The sequence below is a fragment of the Coregonus clupeaformis genome, chromosome 33 (genome assembly GCF_020615455.1).
Source record: "Coregonus clupeaformis isolate EN_2021a chromosome 33, ASM2061545v1, whole genome shotgun sequence".
Lineage (NCBI taxonomy): Eukaryota > Metazoa > Chordata > Actinopteri > Salmoniformes > Salmonidae > Coregonus > Coregonus clupeaformis.
This window is the reverse complement of record NC_059224.1, coordinates 12,272,052-12,295,367: the sequence shown is the minus strand read 5'-3', so window position 1 is coordinate 12,295,367 and position 23,316 is coordinate 12,272,052. Positions and strand designations below refer to the sequence as shown.

Genomic DNA, 23,316 nt, shown 5'->3' with positions numbered 1-23,316 from the left:
CTCTCTTCTCATTTGTCTTCCACCCTTCCATTTTGCTCTCCATCCTCCACTCCTCCCCTCCACTCCTCCCCTCCACTCCTTTCCCCTCTGCCCTCCACCTAGCCTTGGACCTTCAACTGTCTGTTTGTCGGTCTGTCTGTCCATCTCTACCCACCTCTCTCTGACTGCTACGGACCTCCACCTCCCTATACACGTCATCTGTCCTAACCCCAAAGCCCTTCCTCCACCTCTCTTCCCCAACCCTCTCCACCTCTCTGCCCCACCCCTCTTCAACATTCTCCTACCCGACTCCACCCTCTAACCCACCCCTCTTTAACTCTTTCTCCTACCCCACTCCACCTCTCTACCCCACCCCTCTTCAACTCTTTCTCCTACCCGACTCCACCCTCTAACCCACCCCTCTTCAACTCTTTCTCCTACCCCACTCCACCCTCCAACCCACCCCTCTTCAACTCTTTCTCCTACCCCTCTCCACCTCTCTACCCCACCCCTCTTCAACTCTTTCTCCTACCCGACTCCACCCTCTAACCCACCCCTCTTCAACTCTTTCTCCTACCCGACTCCACCCTCTAACCCACCCCTCTTCAACTTTCTCCTACCCCACTCCACCCTCTAACCCACCCCTCTTCAACTTTCTCCTACCCCACTCCACCCTCCAACCCACCCCTCTTCAACTCTCTCTCCTACCCCTCTCCACCTCTATGCCCCACCCCTCTTCAACTCTCTCTCCTACCCCTCTTCTCCAACTAACCTACAGACCATGAGTCTGGAGCCTGCCTGGGGTCTGCCTGGAGCCTGCCTGGGGTCTGCCTGGGGCCTGTCTGGGGTCTGCCTGGGGCCTGCCTGGGGTCTGCCTGGGGTCTGCCTGGGGCCTGTCTGGGGTCTGCCTGGGGCCTGCTTACTTGGCCTCATATACCCTCTGTTGGCTACTTGGACTGGTGAGGACAGTGTTGTGAAATACTTAGGCAGCTACTGGGTAAGAGGGGAGCGAGAGCTGGGATAGATAACTAAACGTTGTCCGAGTTTCTGTTTTCTACAGCACAGCACCAAGTCGAGAGAGAGCGACATGTCAAGGTGTGAAGGTCAGGGTGGCTGGGCAGAGTGAAAATTGTCCATGATGTGTATCAGGTGCAACTCCAAAAAGATAAGACAGACAGAGAAAAGCTTCGATTCCATGTGTTTTTTTAAGCTGTGGAAAAGTCATTTTGTTCTTCAAAAAGTCACCAATGTCTCATTTCCCACTTACCTTTTAATTAAAGTTTCCTAACTGACTGGCAAAATTGCCCTTGTGCTTTACAAATAGTTATCCCGCTGCGCTTGTGAACACTCATTAAAATCCAGGCGTCGCAACACCTGGCTTTGCTTCGCGCTCGTAAAAGTGCTCACAATCCTGCGCTTGGGAAGCAATTTTCTGGAAAAGTTGTCTCTTTAAAAACATTAGCGGATCTTATTTTATTATTACTTTTTATGTGGTATTTTTTTCATTTTTTTCATCTGTTTCATAGATTTTCGTCCCTCGTGGTGGTCTGTGTTTGGATCCCCTCGCCGCCGCCTTCTGAATGCATGAATCTTTGGTGATTGGATGCTGAGGTTACAATAACACAGACGCCAGGGCCGAGGTTGGGGCCGAGACCGGGTCGGGCCGTTCGCCTCCGCCAGATGACGCAGGGAAAGGTCACCTTTGACCCCACAGGAAGGTCATCGCCAAGGTGACACTCAGCAGCCATATATGGGCAGACGTAGACGGGGCAGCGGATCTGAGATCTGAAAGGGGCGGAGACAGAGTTAGAATTAAAAGACGTTCAACAACATTTGACGTCATCATGACCCTGAAATCTGTTTCCTCCCAAAAATATCTCCATAAATAATATCCAGTCATTCTTAGTTAAAATGATACATTAGAAGAACTTTCATTAAAACACATGCTGTTTCCATGGTGGCAGTCAGGATTATCTAATATTCATGTTGAGAGATGGTAAATCCATAATGCATGGAGAGAGTCAGAGTCTGTCCTCGACCTGGGTGACTAACTCCTTAACTACTAATGAAGTGATTAAACTGATCTGAATGATAATGGAGCCAGATACACTGCAGACAAATACACACTGTCTGAAACTCCTGCCATTAGATCTGTTGGACTTGACTGGATATTGTTTAGTTTACTTTAGTTTATTAAGATATTAATCCTGGCTATTGTAACTGGAAATATGCTAGACATTGTTATTTTTTTGTTTTACATAGTAGATGTTGAAATAGTGACCAGTTATGCTCAAAATCTTATTCATAGCTGCAGCTAAAAGTTTGATCATGTAATTAATTTAAAACGGTTTCACAGTTTCCTTTTCCAGTTAAGTAACACAGGTATTGTGAGAACAAGTAAGTAAGTAGGAATGTATTCATTTGACAAAAAAGCAATATCACATTTTGTAGAGAGGTCCGTTAAAATTGTTCACAAGTGATTCCCTTTATTCAATTCCCAGAAATATCTATCAACCCTCCTTCAATCTGTTATCTTAAAATCAAATTCAAACTAACAAGTTTATTTCCCAGGAGTGTGTGGTGTGTGTGTGTGTGTGTGTGAGAGAGAGAGTGTGTGTGAGCGAGTGTGTGTGTGTGTGTGTGTGTGTGTGTGTGTGTGTGTGTGTCTAACCGGTCCCTTTAGAAGCAGACTTTAATCAGACTTCCTCTCCCTCCTGCAGTGAGTCCTCCTTCTCCTCCTCCTATCTTGTCAATATGGCCGCCTCGTCAATTGCAGGCCATTACCTGTCCGGCTTTTCTATTTTTGCTCTCTCTGTTTGTTCCTCCTTGTCTGCAATTACAGTGCTCACCTCCCCGCGGACTGTTGCTTGTTCCGTCGCTCCGTTCAGGACTGCTATCATTCATGTGATTACAGCCCCGTTGCTATGGCAACGTCCCCCCCGTCCCCCCCCCGTCCCCAAACACACTTTTTTTTCTTTCTAGAGAGACACTATAGCGGCCGGTTTGAAGTGGCCCTCAGAGAGAGAGAGAGAGAGAGAGAGAGAGAGAGAGAGAGAGAGAGAGAGAGAGAGAGAGAGAGAGAGAGAGAGAGAGAGAGAGAGAGAGAGAGAGAGAGAGAGAGAGAGAGAGAGAACAGATCTACAACCAGCTTACTTTGTCTTCCCCAAAATCTTAACTGACTTGATAACTGACCTTAGATAAGCATCTCAAATCAAATCGAAGTGTATTGGTCACATACACAGTTTTGCTAATGTTATCGCAGGTGCAGCAAAAAGCAACCCTAGGCACACGTCTAAGATGATCTTACCCTCTCCCAAACCCTTATCTTATCCATCACCATCTTTAGATGAGCAACTAGGGATAAAGTCCTCCAATGTTTTTGTACTCACTAATGGCTGGTATATCTCTACACTCTCCCTCCTCTAGGGTGACATCATCAATTGCGATGTCCCCCTCAATGCCAGGACCTCGGATACCCTCCAGCACCACCTGAGGTGGGAGAAAAAGCGAGAGATGGAGGGAGAGAGAGAAATGGAGAGAGATATTGCTGTTATAGACATAGACTAAGTTGGGATTCTTCCCCTGACTGACTCCCGAATCGTCCAATCACACAAGGTCTTACTCACCTGGAAAGAAGCGGTTGGGTGGATGCTAACTTTGGCCTGTTTCCAGTGGTCGCCTTGGTTACCGCTCAGCGACCAGGTGGGCCCCTCTGTCGCTGCCTGACCCTTCTGTCTCAGGAGCGCGTTCAGGGTCCCTACAGAGGAGAGAGAGACCACACGGTCACACGCGGTCAAACACAGCCAGAGACGGTGACAAACGGTCAGGGTCAGAGCCGCCACAAGTGTTGCCAATAATCATCTCCATAATGTAATATTGCAGCAAGCTTTTCAGGGTCCCTGCAGAGGAAAGAGACCACACGGTTAGATATGGCCAGACACGATCAGAGAGGTTCAGAAAGTCAAATGCTGCCAATAGTCATCTTAAGGGCTTTGAGCGATACCATATCACAGTATGGATCAGGATATGTTTTTTTTTCCAACAAATGCTTAGACCAGGGGTTCCCAAACTATTTAGGCCCACGGCCCCATTTTGATATAAATATTTTTTTGCGACCCCACCATGTATATAATCTACAGCCAATGTTTACTTTTTAATTTGGGCTATGACAGTCTATTACAAATCAGTCTGACAGTATTTCTGACAGCATTTGAATCTGAAGACCGTATGGTTTGAAATGACTGAAATGCATCAGAAAGGTATTGGATTCAGAAGATCATCAGGCAATAATGTTGTATGATCTTCTGTGTAGAAAAGAACCTCATTTCCCCCCCAGTCTGATTTAGTGCTTGGTCTTGCCCACTCGGTTCTAACGGCTTGTGGGCATAGTAGAAGGAAACAGTACTTACGTACGTGTTCCTGAGAGTCTTATATTTCAGTGATGGGGTCATAATATTTAGTAGCTTAAACCATTCAAAAGATAGAGCCACATTTGTAGACAGAGAACCGAAGCCGCTCTGTTTATTACAACCGCATCTAGCGGCTACTGGAGGTTACTGACTTAATCCCAGGTTCTATGAACCAAGCGCAAATGTTCTTTTGCGACCCCATTTTCAAATCAGGTGACCCTACATGGGGTCGCGACCCTACATGGGGTTGCGACCCCTAGTTTTGGAAACCCTGGCTTAATATGGCTAATATGGTCATTTAGCAGATACTTTTATCCCAAGTGACTTACAGCTAACCCTTTCGTGATTGGAGACATTGCCCTGTGTAAGGTGGCGCCTCTCGGATGGGACGTTAAACGGGTGGTCACGAAAGATCCCATAGCACTTATCGTAAGAGTAGGGGTGTTAACCCCGGTGTCCTGGCAAAATCCTAAATCTGGCCCTCATAAAATCATGGCCACCTAATCATCCCCAGCTTCAATTGGCTCATTAAATGAGAATCTGTTCTCAGTCAACTTACCTGGTAAAATAAGGATAAAATAAGATTTTAATGTGCTAGTCCCATGCTTCAACCAATTGAGCCATAATCTACACCACAATTAAACCCACATCATGAGTTGCTATTAGGAGGCAATGCATTTAAAGGCCCAATGCAGCCGTTCTTTTCTCAATATCAAATCATTTCTGGGTCACAATTAAGTACATTACTGTAATTACTGTAATAGCAAGAAGCAGCAAGCTGCGTTAGATACGATACAGAAAAGGGCAAGCAAGATAATAACAAAAAACAGAGACATTCCACTGACCCTTCCACCACTACAGTCACAGAGAGAGCAAGGAGCAGTAAGATTGGTCAGAGACATGATGCACCAACCTGACCAGCTTCTCCATGATCTCCTATCTCCGCAACCAGAACCAACTGTCCAGCATCAAGGCAAGGAAAATTGGCTGAAAAGTTCTACCATAGCCACTACCATCAGACTTTTGAATAACCAAATGTGACTTTTTAAACTATAATTTCTTGTAAGCTAGGACCTTTTTAACTGAATTTAGTAACTATATTATCTAAATGTAACTGTGCATTCTGCATAATTCAGTCTTGTCAACTGTGAGCATGAATGAAATACTGTAATTCTTTTTTGAATCAATCAGTAATATTCTTCCATTTAAATGGTCAAAAAGCAACAAAAATATTTCTCAAGCAAGAACTTTGCTAGGACTGTCTGCGAGTGGTCTGAGTGAGGGACCTAATTGGAGGGGACTAATGGGAGGGATGGATTCTGAAAACGAGCTGTTATTGGCAGAGAGGTTTGAAACTCTCTTTGTTAATGGTCTATTAACGTATACCATCTGGTGATTACACCAGGCAAGCTCCACCCATGCAAAACCTTCTGATTAGAAGATCCTGTGTACATTGTATTTCAACCAGTAGCTATCAGGAAATATCACTGATCACATTTTTCACACTTTTAAAGTGTTAGTTTCATCAGCTGTTGTACAATATGATTCAAAACACAGGCAAAACTGTATTTTGACTGCACTGGGCATTTAAATGGGTAGCACTTTATTTGGATAGTCCATCTGTAGATGTTCTATAGACTATCTACTGGCTATTAGTAACATTTCAACTAACTATCTACTAACCCTAGCCCTAACCCTAACCTTAATCCTTATCCTAAACGTAACCCTTACCCTAACCCTTATTCTTAACCTAGCCCTAACCCTAACCTTAGCAAGCAGTTGCTTATCAACAGATAGTTTGTAGCATCTACAGATGGACTATCCGGACTATCCAAATAAAGTGTGACCTTTAAATGCTGCATAAACTCCCAACTTGTCAATATTGAGCGCTTAACGGAGCACATAACTTGATCTTAATGTCAGTTTAAGAGTTTCTAACTGGTGTCTTCAGGGGGATTTTATTTGAGAGTTAAAAAATGCACTTAAAATTCATTTCCGCCTTCTGCATTCTAAATTCCAAATCCATGTCAGCATTCTGAGCAGAAGCTTGGCGGTGAGCGGAGGCAAAGGTTAACTGGGGGTCGTATGAATTGATACATTTATTAATTCCAAAATTCTGGCAAGTGACAATGAATTATTCTCAAAACGTAATAATAAAGTTTAATTATAACTATAGGCCGATAAATGAAGAGAGTTCTTGTTTAACCTCTATGGGATCGGTGTCCCATATACAGGACGGTTGAGCTAACGTGTGCTAATGTGATTAGCATGAGTGTTGTAAGTAACAGCAAACTTTCCAGGACATAGATATGTCTTATATGGGCAGAAAGCTTAAATTATTGTTAATCTAACTGCACTGTCCAATTTACAGTAGCTAGTACAGTGAAAAAATACCATGCTATTGTTTGAGGAGAGTGCACAACAACAACAAAAACTATCACGGCAACTGGTTTGATACATTCCCCTCTGAAGGTAAATAATGTACTTACATTCAGTAATCTTGCTCTGATTTGTCATCCTAAGGGCCCCAGAGATAAAATGTAGCATAGTTTTGTTTGATAAAATCAATTTTTATATTCAAATGTAGGAACTGGGTTCTACAGTTTGAACCCCTGCTGTCTCTGGCTCCACACCCACCCCGCCCGGCCATCTAGACGTGTGAAAGTTAGTGTATAAGCTAATGATCCATCATGTAAGACATTCCTGGGAGTGTGTAAACTTACATTTTGTATTACCATATCATTTTTGTATGTTCTCTAACTGCAACCTTATATTGTGGCCATTCTCTTGCATTTCAAAGATGACCGAACAAAACAAACAAAAAAAACGCATGTTTGTTTGTTTGTATTATCTTTTACCAGATCTAATGTGTTATATTCTCCTATATTAATTTCACATTTCCACAAACTTCAAAGTGTTTCCTTTCAAATGGTATCAAGAATATGCATATCCTTGCTTTAGGTCCTGAGCTACAGGCAGTTAGATTTGGGTATGTCATTTTAGGCTAAATTTTGAAAAAAGGGTCCGATCCTTACAAACCAACAACTTTAAGTCAATACTTTCAATGATTCATATGCATTGTGAATGGGTTGGAATTCAAATGAGCAGCACCAGTTGAAAGCTGACGTGTTCCTTATAACTAAATTACAACTCAACTGAACATTCCAGCTGCTCTGCAGACTATTCCCTCCTATATGGTGTAAAAAGCCTGCCATTCACAGGTCCAATGTGTAGGCTCAGTTACACTACTATGCTGGACTAGCAACTTTGATGGTCCGTAATACTGTGAGATGATGACACTGACTGCAACAAAACCTTTCCCTCCCTCTTTCTACAACAATTAGAACAGATGCCCCCAAAAACACATGTTCATTTTCTACGATAAAGAGAACAGCCAACCCCAAAAACACATGTTCACGTTCTACAATATACAAATCCTGAATGTGTAACACATCAAACAAGGTTATAGATAACCAGCAGAGAAAAGCCACCCCAGTGGGCCAATAAAATGTAGGCCCGATAAATAATCTGGTCTTATTGTTATTAGACACTTTAATTACAGAATAATTATAGCAGTATAGTTGCCAGAAAAACTGCCAACTGGCCCCTTGTAGTAGGCCGAAGGGCTTGGTCATGTGTTTAAGTGTATTACATGACAGAGGAGAGAGGGAGGGAAGGAAGGGGAGGGAAGAAGGGGGGAGGATGTGTTGAAGTGTTTTACATTGGAGGAGAGGGCGAGGTATCTTGCTGAGGATGGAGGGAGGTGGGGAGGAGGGAGGAAGGGAAGGTGGTGGAAGAGGAGAGGAGAGGAGAGGAGAGGAGAGGAGAGGAGAGGAGAGGAGAGGAGAGGAGAGGAGAGGAGAGGAGAGGAGAGGAGAGGAGGAAGGGTGTGTTGAATTATTTTATATGACAGAGGAGCGGGATCTTGCTGAGCTAGCCTCAGCCTGGCTGACAGTGTCTTTGAACGTCCTATACTGTACTGTACTGTAGATAGTGTAGTGATGTCTCCTGTACTGTACTGTAGATAGTGTAGTGATGTCTCCTGTACTGTAGATAGTGTAGTGATGTCTCCTGTACTGTAGATAGTGTAATGATGTCTCCTGTACTGTAGATAGTGTAGTGATGTCTCCTGTACTGTAGATAGTTTAGTGATGTCTCCTGTACTGTACTGTAGATAGTTTAGGGATGTCTCCTGTACTGTAGATAGTTTAGTGATGTCTCCTGTACTGTAGATAGTGTAGTGATGTCTCCTGTACTGTAGATAGTGTAGTGATGTCTCCTGTACTGTAGATAGTGTAGTGATGTCTCCTGTACTGTAGATAGTTTAGTGATGTCTCCTGTACTGTAGATAGTGTAGTGAGGTCTCCTGTACTGTACTGTAGATCGTGTAGTGATGTCTCCTGTACTGTAGATAGTTTAGTGATGTCTCCTGTACTGTACTGTAGATAGTGTAGTGATGTCTCCTGTACTGTACTGTAGATAGTGTAGTGATGTCTCCTGTACTGTACTGTAGATAGTTTAGGGATGTCTCCTGTACTGTACTGTAGATAGTGTAGTGATGTCTCATGTACTGTAGATAGTGTAGTGATGTCTCCTGTACTGTACTGTAGATAGTGTAGCGATGTCTCCTGTACTGTACTGTAGATAGTGTAGTGATGTCTCCTGTACTGTAGATAGTGTAGTGATGTCTCCTGTACTGTACTGTACTGTAGATAGTTTAGGGATGTCTCCTGTACTGTACTGTAGATAGTGTAGTGATGTCTCCTGTACTGTAGATAGTGTAGTGATGTCTCCTGTACTGTAGATAGTTTAGGCATGTCTCCTGTACTGTAGATAGTTTAGTGATGTCTCCTATACTGTACTGTATATAGTGTAGTGATGTCTCCTGTACTGTAGATAGTTTAGGGATGTCTCCTGTACTGTAGATAGTTTAGTGATGTCTCCTGTACTGTAGATAGTGTAGTGATGTCTCCTGTACTGTAGATAGTGTAGTGATGTCTCCTGTACTGTAGATAGTTTAGTGATGTCTCCTGTACTGTAGATAGTGTAGTGATGTCTCCTGTACTGTACTGTAGATAGTTTAGTGATGTCTCCTGTACTGTACTGTAGATAGTGTAGTGATGTCTCCTGTACTGTAGATAGTGTAGTGATGTCTCCTGTACTGTAGATAGTGTAGTGATGTCTCCTGTACTGTAGATAGTTTAGTGATGTCTCCTGTACTGTACTGTAGATAGTTTAGTGATGTCTCCTGTACTGTACTGTAGATAGTGTAGTGATGTCTCCCGTACTGTAGATAGTATAGTGATGTCTCCTGTACTGTAGATAGTTTAGTGATGTCTCCTGTACTGTACTGTAGATAGTGTAGTGATGTCTCCTGTACTGTACTGTAGATAGTCTAGTGATGTCTCCTGTACTGTACTGTAGATAGTGTAGTGATGTCTCCTGTACTGTACTGTAGATAGTGTAGTGATGTCTCCTGTACTGTACTGTAGATAGTTTAGGGATAATTCCTGTACTGTAGATAGTGTAGTGATGTCTCCTGTACTGTACTGTAGATAGTGTAGTGATGTCTCCTGTACTGTAGATAGTTTAGTGATGTCTCCTGTACTGTAGATAGTGTAGTGATGTCTCCTGTACTGTACTGTAGATAGTGTAGTGATGTCTCCTGTACTGTAGATAGTGTAGTGATGTCTCCTGTACTGTAGATAGTTTAGGGATGTCTCCTGTACTGTAGATAGTTTAGTGATGTCTCCTGTACTGTAGATAGTGTAGTGATGTCTCCTGTACTGTACTGTAGATAGTGTAGTGATGTCTCCTGTACTGTACTGTAGATAGTGTAGTGATGTCTCCTGTACTGTACTGTAGATAGTTTAGGGATGTCTCCTGTACTGTAGATAGTTTAGTGATGTCTCCTGTACTGTACTGTAGATACTGTAGTGATGTCTCCTGTACTGTACTGTAGATAGTGTAGTGATGTCTCCTGTACTGTACTGTAGATAGTGTAGTGATGTCTCCTGTACTGTAGATAGTTTAGTGATGTCTCCTGTACTGTACTGTAGATAGTGTAGTGATGTCTCCTGTACTGTAGATAGTGTAGTGATGTCTCTTGTACTGTAGATAGTTTAGTGACGTCTAATGTACTGTAGATAGTGTAGTGATGTCTCCTGTACTGTAGATAGTTTAGGGATGTCTCCTGTACTGTACTGTAGATAGTGTAGTGATGTCTCCTGTACTGTACTGTAGATAGTGTAGTGATGTATCCTGTACTGTAGATAGTTTAGTGATGTCTCCTGTACTGTACTGTAGATAGTGTAGTGATGTCTCCTGTACTGTACTGTAGATAGTTTAGTGATGTCTCCTGTACTGTAGATAGTTTAGTGATGTCTCCTGTACTGTACTGTAGATAGTGTAGTGATGTCTCCTGTACTGTACTGTAGATAGTGTAGTGATGTCTCCTGTACTGTAGATAGTTTAGTGATGTCTCCTGTACTGTACTGTAGATAGTGTAGTGATGTCTCCTGTACTGTAGATAGTGTAGTGATGTCTCCTGTACTGTAGATAGTGTAGTGATGTCTCCTGTACTGTAGATAGTGTAGTGATGTCTCCTGTACTGTAGATAGTTTAGTGATGTCTCCTGTACTGTAGATAGTGTAGTGATGTCTCCTGTACTGTAGATAGTGTAGTGATGTCTCCTGTACTGTAGATAGTTTAGTGATGTCTCCTGTACTGTAGATAGTGTAGTGAGGTCTCCTGTACTGTACTGTAGATCGTGTAGTGATGTCTCCTGTACTGTAGATAGTTTAGTGATGTCTCCTGTACTGTACTGTAGATAGTGTAGTGATGTCTCCTGTACTGTACTGTAGATAGTGTAGTGATGTCTCCTGTACTGTACTGTAGATAGTTTAGGGATGTCTCCTGTACTGTAGATAGTTTAGTGATGTCTCCTGTACTGTACTGTAGATAGTGTAGTGATGTCTCCTGTACTGTACTGTAGATAGTTTAGTGATGTCTCCTGTACTGTAGATAGTTTAGTGATGTCTCCTGTACTGTACTGTAGATAGTGTAGTGATGTCTCCTGTACTGTAGATAGTGTAGTGATGTCTCCTGTACTGTAGATAGTGTAGTGATGTCTCCTGTACTGTAGATAGTGTAGTGATGTCTCCTGTACTGTAGATAGTGTAGTGATGTCTCCTGTACTGTAGATAGTTTAGTGATGTCTCCTGTACTGTAGATAGTGTAGTGAGGTCTCCTGTACTGTACTGTAGATCGTGTAGTGATGTCTCCTGTACTGTAGATAGTTTAGTGATGTCTCCTGTACTGTACTGTAGATAGTGTAGTGATGTCTCCTGTACTGTACTGTAGATAGTTTAGTGATGTCTCCTGTACTGTAGATAGTGTAGTGATGTCTCCTGTACTGTACTGTAGATAGTGTAGTGATGTCTCCTGTACTGTACTGTAGATAGTGTAGTGATGTCTCCTGTACTGTACTGTAGATAGTTTAGGGATGTCTCCTGTACTGTAGATAGTTTAGTGATGTCTCCTGTACTGTACTGTAGATAGTGTAGTGATGTCTCCTGTACTGTACTGTAGATAGTGTAGTGATGTCTCCTGTACTGTACTGTAGATAGTGTAGTGATGTCTCCTGTACTGTAGATAGTTTAGTGATGTCTCCTGTACTGTACTGTAGATAGTGTAGTGATGTCTCCTGTACTGTAGATAGTGTAGTGATGTCTCCTGTACTGTAGATAGTTTAGTGACGTCTAATGTACTGTAGATAGTGTAGTGATGTCTCCTGTACTGTAGATAGTTTAGGGATGTCTCCTGTACTGTACTGTAGATAGTGTAGTGATGTCTCCTGTACTGTACTGTAGATAGTGTAGTGATGTATCCTGTACTGTAGATAGTTTAGTGATGTCTCCTGTACTGTACTGTAGATAGTGTAGTGATGTCTCCTGTACTGTACTGTAGATAGTTTAGTGATGTCTCCTGTACTGTAGATAGTTTAGTGATGTCTCCTGTACTGTACTGTAGATAGTGTAGTGATGTCTCCTGTACTGTACTGTAGATAGTGTAGTGATGTCTCCTGTACTGTAGATAGTTTAGTGATGTCTCCTGTACTGTACTGTAGATAGTGTAGTGATGTCTCCTGTACTGTAGATAGTGTAGTGATGTCTCCTGTACTGTAGATAGTGTAGTGATGTCTCCTGTACTGTAGATAGTGTAGTGATGTCTCCTGTACTGTAGATAGTTTAGTGATGTCTCCTGTACTGTAGATAGTGTAGTGATGTCTCCTGTACTGTAGATAGTGTAGTGATGTCTCCTGTACTGTAGATAGTTTAGTGATGTCTCCTGTACTGTAGATAGTGTAGTGAGGTCTCCTGTACTGTACTGTAGATCGTGTAGTGATGTCTCCTGTACTGTAGATAGTTTAGTGATGTCTCCTGTACTGTACTGTAGATAGTGTAGTGATGGCTCCTGTACTGTACTGTAGATAGTGTAGTGATGTCTCCTGTACTGTACTGTAGATAGTTTAGGGATGTCTCCTGTACTGTAGATAGTTTAGTGATGTCTCCTGTACTGTACTGTAGATAGTGTAGTGATGTCTCCTGTACTGTACTGTAGATAGTTTAGTGATGTCTCCTGTACTGTAGATAGTTTAGTGATGTCTCCTGTACTGTACTGTAGATAGTGTAGTGATGTCTCCTGTACTGTAGATAGTGTAGTGATGTCTCCTGTACTGTAGATAGTGTAGTGATGTCTCCTGTACTGTAGATAGTGTAGTGATGTCTCCTGTACTGTAGATAGTGTAGTGATGTCTCCTGTACTGTAGATAGTTTAGTGATGTCTCCTGTACTGTAGATAGTGTAGTGAGGTCTCCTGTACTGTACTGTAGATCGTGTAGTGATGTCTCCTGTACTGTAGATAGTTTAGTGATGTCTCCTGTACTGTACTGTAGATAGTTTAGTGATGTCTCCTGTACTGTACTGTAGATAGTGTAGTGATGTCTCCTGTACTGTACTGTAGATAGTTTAGGGATGTCTCCTGTACTGTACTGTAGATAGTGTAGTGATGTCTCCTGTACTGTAGATAGTGTAGTGATGTCTCCTGTACTGTACTGTAGATAGTGTAGTGATGGCTCCTGTACTGTACTGTAGATAGTGTAGTGATGTCTCCTGTACTGTAGATAGTGTAGTGATGTCTCCTGTACTGTACTGTAGATAGTTTAGGGATGTCTCCTGTACTGTACTGTAGATAGTGTAGTGATGTCTCCTGTACTGTAGATAGTGTAGTGATGTCTCCTGTACTGTAGATAGTTTAGGCATGTCTCCTGTACTGTAGATAGTTTAGTGATGTCTCCTATACTGTACTGTATATAGTGTAGTGATGTCTCCTGTACTGTAGATAGTTTAGGGATGTCTCCTGTACTGTAGATAGTTTAGTGATGTCTCCTGTACTGTAGATAGTGTAGTGATGTCTCCTGTACTGTAGATAGTGTAGTGATGTCTCCTGTACTGTAGATAGTTTAGTGATGTCTCCTGTACTGTAGATAGTGTAGTGATGTCTCCTGTACTGTACTGTAGATAGTTTAGTGATGTCTCCTGTACTGTACTGTAGATAGTGTAGTGATGTCTCCTGTACTGTAGATAGTGTAGTGATGTCTCCTGTACTGTAGATAGTGTAGTGATGTATCCTGTACTGTAGATAGTTTAGTGATGTTTCCTGTACTGTACTGTAGATAGTTTAGTGATGTCTCCTGTACTGTACTGTAGATAGTGTAGTGATGTCTCCCGTACTGTAGATAGTGTAGTGATGTCTCCTGTACTGTAGATAGTTTAGTGATGTCTCCTGTACTGTACTGTAGATAGTGTAGTGATGTCTCCTGTACTGTACTGTAGATAGTGTAGTGATGTCTCCTGTACTGTACTGTAGATAGTGTAGTGATGTCTCCTGTACTGTACTGTAGATAGTGTAGTGATGTCTCCTGTACTGTACTGTAGATAGTTTAGGGATGTCTCCTGTACTGTAGATAGTGTAGTGATGTCTCCTGTACTGTACTGTAGATAGTGTAGTGATGTCTCCTGTACTGTAGATAGTTTAGTGATGTCTCCTGTACTGTAGATAGTGTAGTGATGTCTCCTGTACTGTACTGTAGATAGTGTAGTGATGTCTCCTGTACTGTAGATAGTGTAGTGATGTCTCCTGTACTGTAGATAGTTTAGGGATGTCTCCTGTACTGTAGATAGTGTGACGTCACGAGAGGCTACACAGCTTTCAGCGGGATTGCTCAAGTAGTGCAAGGAGACAAGGTTCAAACAAAACAAGGATTTTATTATAGGTCTTGGGAAACTAACGAAAGTATAACACAATTCTGTTCTCTGGTGGCTCTTTAAGGGTTAACCGTTCAGGGATGTCTCTTCCACATCCAAAATCATAACTCTCCCTCGCTCAAATAACTTTTCCCCAGTCTTACTGTATTCCACGTTGCAGCTAGTGGCCAACCCAGCAAAAAGTCCTTCCAAATGTCTCTCACGTATTTCCACAGGTGCATATATCCAAAGGTGAGTATTTCCCAAAGGTAAGTATCTCCAAATCCTTATATTCCTCATGGAAGTGGACGTGCAGCACTCTTGTCCTCCAGAGAGCCCAGGTTGGAGACTGTGTCTCTTCCCTTCCCAAACCTTCAGCTCATCAGCCCCTCATTGGTTTCAGCTGCGTGGGAAGATTGGCCATAGAGGGTTGGAGTTCCCGACCATACCAGCAGATGGAGCCATAGCTGTCTGGGTTTGCAGCCACCTCAGGGGGATGTAACGTCCCTCCAGGACACAGCCTCTCGTGACATCACACATCCCCCTCCTCGGGACCGACGTCCTCGTCGGGGTAAAGGCAGCGAAGAAGGCATCACGCCGGGAGAGGGCGTCCGCATTGCCGTGGTGCTTGCCAGACTGCTCTCTCTTCAACTCCTCCAACTCTAGGACCAGGGACTCAGCCTCCTGTTGTCTCTCCTTGAGTTTCTTACTGAACGCATCAGCCTTGGTTTTAGCAGAGTTTAGCTTCTGTTGAGCAGCTTTCAGTTCCTTCTCTCTCTCTGCCTCCGCATTCTTCATCTTGTTCTCCAACACCTTGTACTTCTCCTCTGCCTTCTTCTGGACCTCCTTACTACTGCGCAGGGTCTCCTCACACTCCTCGATGGTCCTGCGCAGCCTCTCCAGCTCCTCCTGTTGCTTAGGGAAGGAGCTCTGTTGGAGTTTAGCCTGGAGGATATCTAACTCTTCTGTCTTCATGTCTAACTGTTGCTTTAACAAACGATACCTCTCAGCGGTCCCCTTCAGACCAGACAGTTCTTTGTCCAGATTCTGTAGCTCCGTCTCTGTGTCGGTCTGGGCACCTGCCATCCCTATCAGAGCCCGGGCGGGAGTGAGTAATTCGGAGGATTGCACCGGAGCCTTCCCAGGATGAGTCTTGCCTCTCCGTTTCCGAGGTACTCGGGTTATCCTCTCCTGAGACTCTCTCCAGAGTGGGTAAAAGGCTGGGCAGTCTCGTCCAATTAGGACAGGGACGGGGAGGGAATCAACCACCCCCGCCGTCGTGTGTATGGTTCCCCGTGTGCTGGTCATTGTAAGTTCAGTAATGGGGTATTCTCTGGTGTCCCCATGGACACAGGAAACTGGGAGGACTTTCCCGGGGTCAGACACGTTGGGCCCACCAAATCCTTACGCACCAGGGTGGCCCGGCTACCAGAATCCAGTAAGGCCTCCACATCATGGTGATTCACAGTTACCGGGCAGGTGGGGGGTCGATCTGGGCCGCCATCTACGACTCCCAAGAGCGAGGCAAAACGGTGTGTGGGTGCTGAGCTGGAGGACTCCGCAGTGGGCATTGGTTCCTCGGCTGGTTTCCCACACTGCCAGGAGATATGTCCCATCTCCCCACACCGGTAACACTGTCGAGTTTCCCCCCTCCTGGTATACTCTTCTTGGACCCGCCTGGTTTCTGGCTCCCCCTGGAGCCGGGATAAGTCCTGACGTGGCTGGGTTCGAGACCTTGGGGTCCTTTGGACGGGTTCTTCCCATTTGTGGTGGGGCCGCACTCCTGGGGTCTTTTCGGGAAGCATTCAGCATCTCCGCTGTGGCCTGGTACTTTTCCACAGCTTCCACGGTCAGATCAGCCGTGGTCAAGGCCTGTTGACTGATGAACCGTTTTGCCTCATAAGGCAGGGCGCGTAGGTAACGATCCACCACAACGGCCTCCACCACCGCCGCTGCTGTATTCCTCTGCGGATCCAGCCATTTCCTTGCGATTCGGACAAGTTCATGCATCTGCGCCCGAGGAGGTTGGTCTGGTTGGAAGGTCCAGCTGTGAAAGCGCTGGGCCATACCAAACTTTGTGAGTCCATATCTGCTGAGGATCTCAGACTTCAGGGCATCATAGTCAGTAACCTGGTCAGGGCCCAGGTCCCGGACAGCATTCAGCGATTCCCCGGTTAGAAAGGGGGCTAACAGACCAACCCACTGTTGCTTGGGCCAGGCTTCCCCTAGTGGCCGTGGCCTCAAATGCATGCAGGTATGCCTCAATGTCATCGGTAGCTCCCATCTTAGATATAAAGTCACTTGCCTTTATTGGGCGGGTATTTTGGACAACCCTCTGTCTCTGCAACTGCAATTCCTCTGCCTTCAGAAGGTTGGCTTTCTTTTGCTCCTCCAAGAGAGCCACGTTTGCTTGCATCTGGGCTTGCTGGCCAGCAACAAGGGCTTTCAATATGTCCTCCATTTCAGTCGGGCGGGGAGCCTACGGCCAACTTGGAAAACTGGGTGATCAAACCTTCGGTATCCTCCTCTGACATGCACTATTAACGCTTGAGCGTGCCCGTATTCTCCACCATCTGTGACGTCACGAGAGGCTACACAGCTTTCAGCGGGATTGCTCAAGTAGTGCAAGGAGACAAGGTTCAAACAAAACAAGGATTTTATTATAGGTCTTGGGAAACTAACGAAAGTATAACACAATTCTGTTCTCTGGTGGCTCTTTAAGGGTTAACCGTTCAGGGATGTCTCTTCCACATCCAAAATCATAACTCTCCCTCGCTCAAATAACTTTTCCCCAGTCTTACTGTATTCCACGTTGCAGCTAGTGGCCAACCCAGCAAAAAGTCCTTCCAAATGTCTCTCACGTATTTCCACAGGTGCATATATCCAAAGGTGAGTATTTCCCAAAGGTAAGTATCTCCAAATCCTTATATTCCTCATGGAAGTGGACGTGCAGCACTCTTGTCCTCCAGAGAGCCCAGGTTGGAGACTGTGTCTCTTCCCTTCCCAAACCTTCAGCTCATCAGCCCCTCATTGGTTTCAGCTGCGTGGGAAGATTGGCCATAGAGGGTTGGAGTTCCCGACCATACCAGCAGATGGAGCCATAGCTGTCTGGGTTTGCAGCCACCTCAGGGGGATGTAACGTCCCTCCAGGACACAGCCTCTCGTGACATCACAATAGTTTAGTGATGTCTCCTGTACTGTAGATAGTGTAGTGATGTCTCCTGTACTGTACTGTAGATAGTGTAGTGATGTCTCCTGTACTGTACTGTAGATAGTGTAGTGATGTCTCCTGTACTGTACTGTAGATAGTTTAGGGATGTCTCCTGTACTGTAGATAGTTTAGTGATGTCTCCTGTACTGTACTGTAGATAGTGTAGTGATGTCTCCTGTACTGTACTGTAGATAGTGTAGTGATGTCTCCTGTACTGTACTGTAGATAGTGTAGTGATGTCTCCTGTACTGTAGATAGTTTAGTGATGTCTCCTGTACTGTACTGTAGATAGTGTAGTGATGTCTCCTGTACTGTAGATAGTGTAGTGATGTCTCCTGTACTGTAGATAGTTTAGTGATGTCTCCTGTACTGTAGATAGTGTAGTGATGTCTCCTGTACTGTAGATAGTATAGGGATGCCTCCTGTACTGTACTGTAGATAGTGTAGTGATGTCTCCTGTACTGTACTGTAGATAGTGTAGTGATGTATCCTGTACTGTAGATAGTTTAGTGATGTCTCCTGTACTGTACTGTAGATAGTGTAGTGATGTCTCCTGTACTGTACTGTAGATAGTTTAGTGATGTCTCCTGTACTGTAGATAGTTTAGTGATGTCTCCTGTACTGTACTGTAGATAGTGTAGTGATGTCTCCTGTACTGTACTGTAGATAGTTTAGTGATGTCTCCTGTACTGTAGATAGTTTAGTGATGTCTCCTGTACTGTACTGTAGATAGTGTAGTGATGTCTCCTGTACTGTAGATAGTGTAGTGATGTCTCCTGTACTGTAGATAGTGTAGTGATGTCTCCTGTACTGTAGATAGTGTAGTGATGTCTCCTGTACTGTAGATAGTGTAGTGATGTCTCCTGTACTGTAGATAGTTTAGTGATGTCTCCTGTACTGTAGATAGTGTAGTGAGGTCTCCTGTACTGTACTGTAGATAGTGTAGTGATGTCTCCTGTACTGTAGATAGTTTAGTGATGTCTCCTGTACTGTACTGTAGATAGTGTAGTGATGTCTCCTGTACTGTACTGTAGATAGTGTATTGATGTCTCCTGTACTGTACTGTAGATAGTTTAGGGATGTCTCCTGTACTGTACTGTAGATAGTGTAGTGATGTCTCCTGTACTGTAGATAGTGTAGTGATGTCTCCTGTACTGTACTGTAGATAGTGTAGTGATGTCTCCTGTACTGTACTGTAGATAGTGTAGTGATGTCTCCTGTACTGTAGATAGTGTAGTGATGTCTCCTGTACTGTACTGTAGATAGTTTAGGGATGTCTCCTGTACTGTACTGTAGATAGTGTAGTGATGTCTCCTGTACTGTAGATAGTGTAGTGATGTCTCCTGTACTGTAGATAGTTTAGGCATGTCTCCTGTACTGTAGATAGTTTAGTGATGTCTCCTATACTGTACTGTATATAGTGTAGTGATGTCTCCTGTACTGTAGATAGTTTAGGGATGTCTCCTGTACTGTAGATAGTTTAGTGATGTCTCCTGTACTGTAGATAGTGTAGTGATGTCTCCTGTACTGTAGATAGTGTAGTGATGTCTCCTGTACTGTAGATAGTTTAGTGATGTCTCCTGTACTGTAGATAGTGTAGTGATGTCTCCTGTACTGTACTGTAGATAGTTTAGTGATGTCTCCTGTACTGTACTGTAGATAGTGTAGTGATGTCTCCTGTACTGTAGATAGTGTAGTGATGTCTCCTGTACTGTAGATAGTGTAGTGATGTATCCTGTACTGTAGATAGTTTAGTGATGTCTCCTGTACTGTACTGTAGATAGTTTAGTGATGTCTCCTGTACTGTACTGTAGATAGTTTAGTGATGTCTCCTGTACTGTACTGTAGATAGTGTAGTGATGTCTCCCGTACTGTAGATAGTGTAGTGATGTCTCCTGTACTGTAGATAGTTTAGTGATGTCTCCTGTACTGTACTGTAGATAGTTTAGTGATGTCTCCTGTACTGTACTGTAGATAGTGTAGTGATGTCTCCTGTACTGTAGATAGTGTAGTGATGTCTCCTGTACTGTACTGTAGATAGTGTAGTGATGTCTCCTGTACTGTACTGTAGATAGTGTAGTGATGTCTCCTGTACTGTACTGTAGATAGTGTAGTGATGTCTCCTGTACTGTACTGTAGATAGTTTAGGGATGTCTCCTGTACTGTAGATAGTGTAGTGATGTCTCCTGTACTGTACTGTATATAGTTTAGTGATGTCTCCTGTACTGTAGATAGTTTAGTGATGTCTCCTGTACTGTAGATAGTGTAGTGATGTCTCCTGTACTGTACTGTAGATAGTGTAGTGATGTCTCCTGTACTGTAGATAGTGTAGTGATGTCTCCTGTACTGTAGATAGTTTAGGGATGTCTCCTGTACTGTAGATAGTTTAGTGATGTCTCCTGTACTGTAGATAGTGTAGTGATGTCTCCTGTACTGTACTGTAGATAGTGTAGTGATGTCTCCTGTACTGTACTGTAGATAGTGTAGTGTTGTCTCCTGTACTGTACTGTAGATAGTTTAGGGATGTATCCTGTACTGTAGATAGTTTAGTGATGTCTCCTGTACTGTACTGTAGATAGTGTAGTGATGTCTCCTGTACTGTACTGTAGATAGTGTAGTGATGTCTCCTGTACTGTACTGTAGATAGTGTAGTGATGTCTCCTGTACTGTAGATAGTTTAGTGATGTCTCCTGTACTGTACTGTAGATAGTGTAGTGATGTCTCCTGTACTGTAGATAGTGTAGTGATGTCTCCTGTACTGTAGATAGTTTAGTGATGTCTCCTGTACTGTAGATAGTGTAGTGATGTCTCCTGTACTGTAGATAGTTTAGGGATGTCTCCTGTACTGTACTGTAGATAGTGTAGTGATGTCTCCTGTACTGTACTGTAGATAGTGTAGTGATGTCTCCTGTACTGTAGATAGTTTAGTGATGTCTCCTGTACTGTACTGTAGATAGTGTAGTGATGTCTCCTGTACTGTACTGTAGATAGTTTAGTGATGTCTCCTGTACTGTAGATAGTTTAGTGATGTCTCCTGTACTGTACTGTAGATAGTGTAGTGATGTCTCCTGTACTGTACTGTAGATAGTGTAGTGATGTCTCCTGTACTGTACTGTAGATAGTTTAGTGATGTCTCCTGTACTGTAGATAGTTTAGTGATGTCTCCTGTACTGTACTGTAGATAGTGTAGTGATGTCTCCTGTACTGTACTGTAGATAGTTTAGTGATGTCTCCTGTACTGTAGATAGTTTAGTGATGTCTCCTGTACTGTACTGTAGATAGTGTAGTGATGTCTCCTGTACTGTAGATAGTGTAGTGATGTCTCCTGTACTGTAGATAGTGTAGTGATGTCTCCTGTACTGTACTGTAGATAGTGTAGTGATGTCTCCTGTACTGTACTGTAGATAGTGTAGTGATGTCTCCTGTACTGTACTGTAGATAGTGTAATGATGTCTCATGTACTGTAGATAGTGTAGTGATGTCTCCTGTACTGTACTGTAGATAGGGATGTCAGTGTCATAGTGCTGAAAAGGGGGATCTGATGGTGTCGAGTCCAGTTGTATGGTTTTTATCGGGCTACTCACAGCGGTAGGAAGTGGGCAATGAGCGTGTGTGGATTATTAATGAGCTCTCCAGCCAACTACTGCATTCCCTACAAGCATGTTTTGTAATATCTGTGTATTTGGAGCTGTTGCAGATTAATCTTGAAGAAACTTTGAAGTAACATTTGTATCCTATTTCTTTAAGTAGAGCCTATACAAGACCATGAGCAATGTGCCACACTATTCCTTACTGATGTCACAGAGCTGAATGTAGTGTATAAGGCTTTTAATGCGGTATTCTGAAGAAGAGGAGGAAAAGGATCTTTCAATTAATGTTCCATCCCTCCATTCCTAAGAATTCTATTTGGGAGAATCCCTTTTCTATAGTCTCACAACAGTAAACCCCAAAGCCATAATCAGTTTAATACAGGATTGGATTAAATCCCCTATAACCACCGGACACTTCCCATTATATACGCCTAGATAGAGGAATTACAGCGCTATAGAGAGCTACACAGAGCACAAATAGCATTAGCACTCCTAGCTAATGAAATAGGCCTGATCCCCTGGCCGCTTCGCAGAGCTCCACATAAAACATACTCTTTGGTGTGTGCGTGCATGTGTGTGTGTGTGTAATCTGACTTAATCCTGTAAACAAACGTGACACCAGCTCCAAAGGCAATCTTTGAAGTGTGCTTTAGTAATTAGTTTTGACCTTGTCCCAGGTAGCTAGCGCCGCCCGCTAGATACATTTGGAAAGTCTCTCTCTCTCTCTCTCTTTCTCTCTCTCTCTCTCTCTCTCTCTCTCTCTCTCTCTCTCTCTCTCTCTCTCTCTCTCTCTCTTTCCTCTCTCTCTCTCTCTCTCTCTCTCTCTCTGTGCTCTCAGAGACTGGGTTTCCCAAACTCAGTCCTCGGGACCCCAAGGGGTGCACATTTGGTTTTTTTCCTAGCACTACACAGCTGATTCAAATAATCAACTAAACATGAAGCTTTGATCATTTGAATCAGCTGTATAGTGTTAGGGCAAAAACCAAAACATGCACCCCTTGGGGTCCTGAGGACCGAGTTTGGGAAACTCTGGCTTAGAGAGAGTGGTGTCAGATATAGTCTCTGAGAGCACAGAGAGAGAGAGAGAGAGAGAGAGAGAGAGAGAGAGAGAGAGAGAGAGAGAGAGAGAGAGAGAGAGAGACAGAGAGCGAGGGGAAGAGTGAGTGTGAAATACACACTTTTCGAGAGTGAATGTTTGTTCCTATGGATCTGCTGTGGTAAAGCATAACAAGTACGCTAAATATTAAAGCAACAAGGCTATGAATGGCTCCATTTTGTCCATGAGGCGTGTGTATATGCGAGTCACACACAAGGAATTCAAGAAAAGAATGAAAAACGCTGATTATTTAAGTGAAAGTATCAAAAAGTATGAATCTTTAATCAGGGCAGTAAGTAGAACATTTAGCTACATTTTCACTGCGTTCTGGATTACAAATGTTCCAAACTAACATTTCACATTCCTTACCTGCAGAGAATTCCTCTCAGAGAGAGAGAGAGAGAGAGATAGAGAGAGAGAGAGAGAGAGAGAGAGAGAGAGAGAGAGAGAGAGAGAGAGAGAGAGAGAGAGAGAGAGAGCTAAGTAGCATCGCTGCGGCGGGAGAAAACGAGTGTCTGAGTGTCTCCAGCCCTTGACATTCAGCTCATTCATCATAACAGGCCTGGACCCAGGCTATAGGCCTGAGCTACATCACAGATAGGTGAGGGGGGGATGGAGGGAAGGAGGGGGGGATGGAGGGAAGGAGTGGGGGGATGGAGGGAGGGAAGGCGGGGGTGGTGGAGGGAAGGGGGGGGGGATGGAGGGAAGGAGTGGGGGGATGGAG

General features: G+C 43.8%; 1 protein-coding gene across 3 annotated transcripts in view; it reads right to left on the bottom strand.

Moving 5' to 3' along the window:
- Nucleotides 1-711: 711 nt before the first annotated feature.
- Nucleotides 712-23,316, bottom strand: part of LOC121548651 (MAM domain-containing glycosylphosphatidylinositol anchor protein 2-like) — a 321,553-nt gene continuing 298,948 nt past the window's right edge. For all 3 annotated transcript variants that reach the window (XM_045210138.1, XM_045210139.1, XM_041860170.2), the window contains exons 16-18: nt 3,606-3,736; nt 3,369-3,468; nt 712-1,764 (exon numbers count right to left, since the gene is read on the bottom strand). In XM_045210138.1, coding sequence (XP_045066073.1) covers nt 1,676-1,764; nt 3,369-3,468; nt 3,606-3,736 — 320 coding nt within the window. In that variant the 3' untranslated portion in view covers nt 712-1,675. The remainder of the gene's footprint in view (nt 1,765-3,368; nt 3,469-3,605; nt 3,737-23,316) is intronic.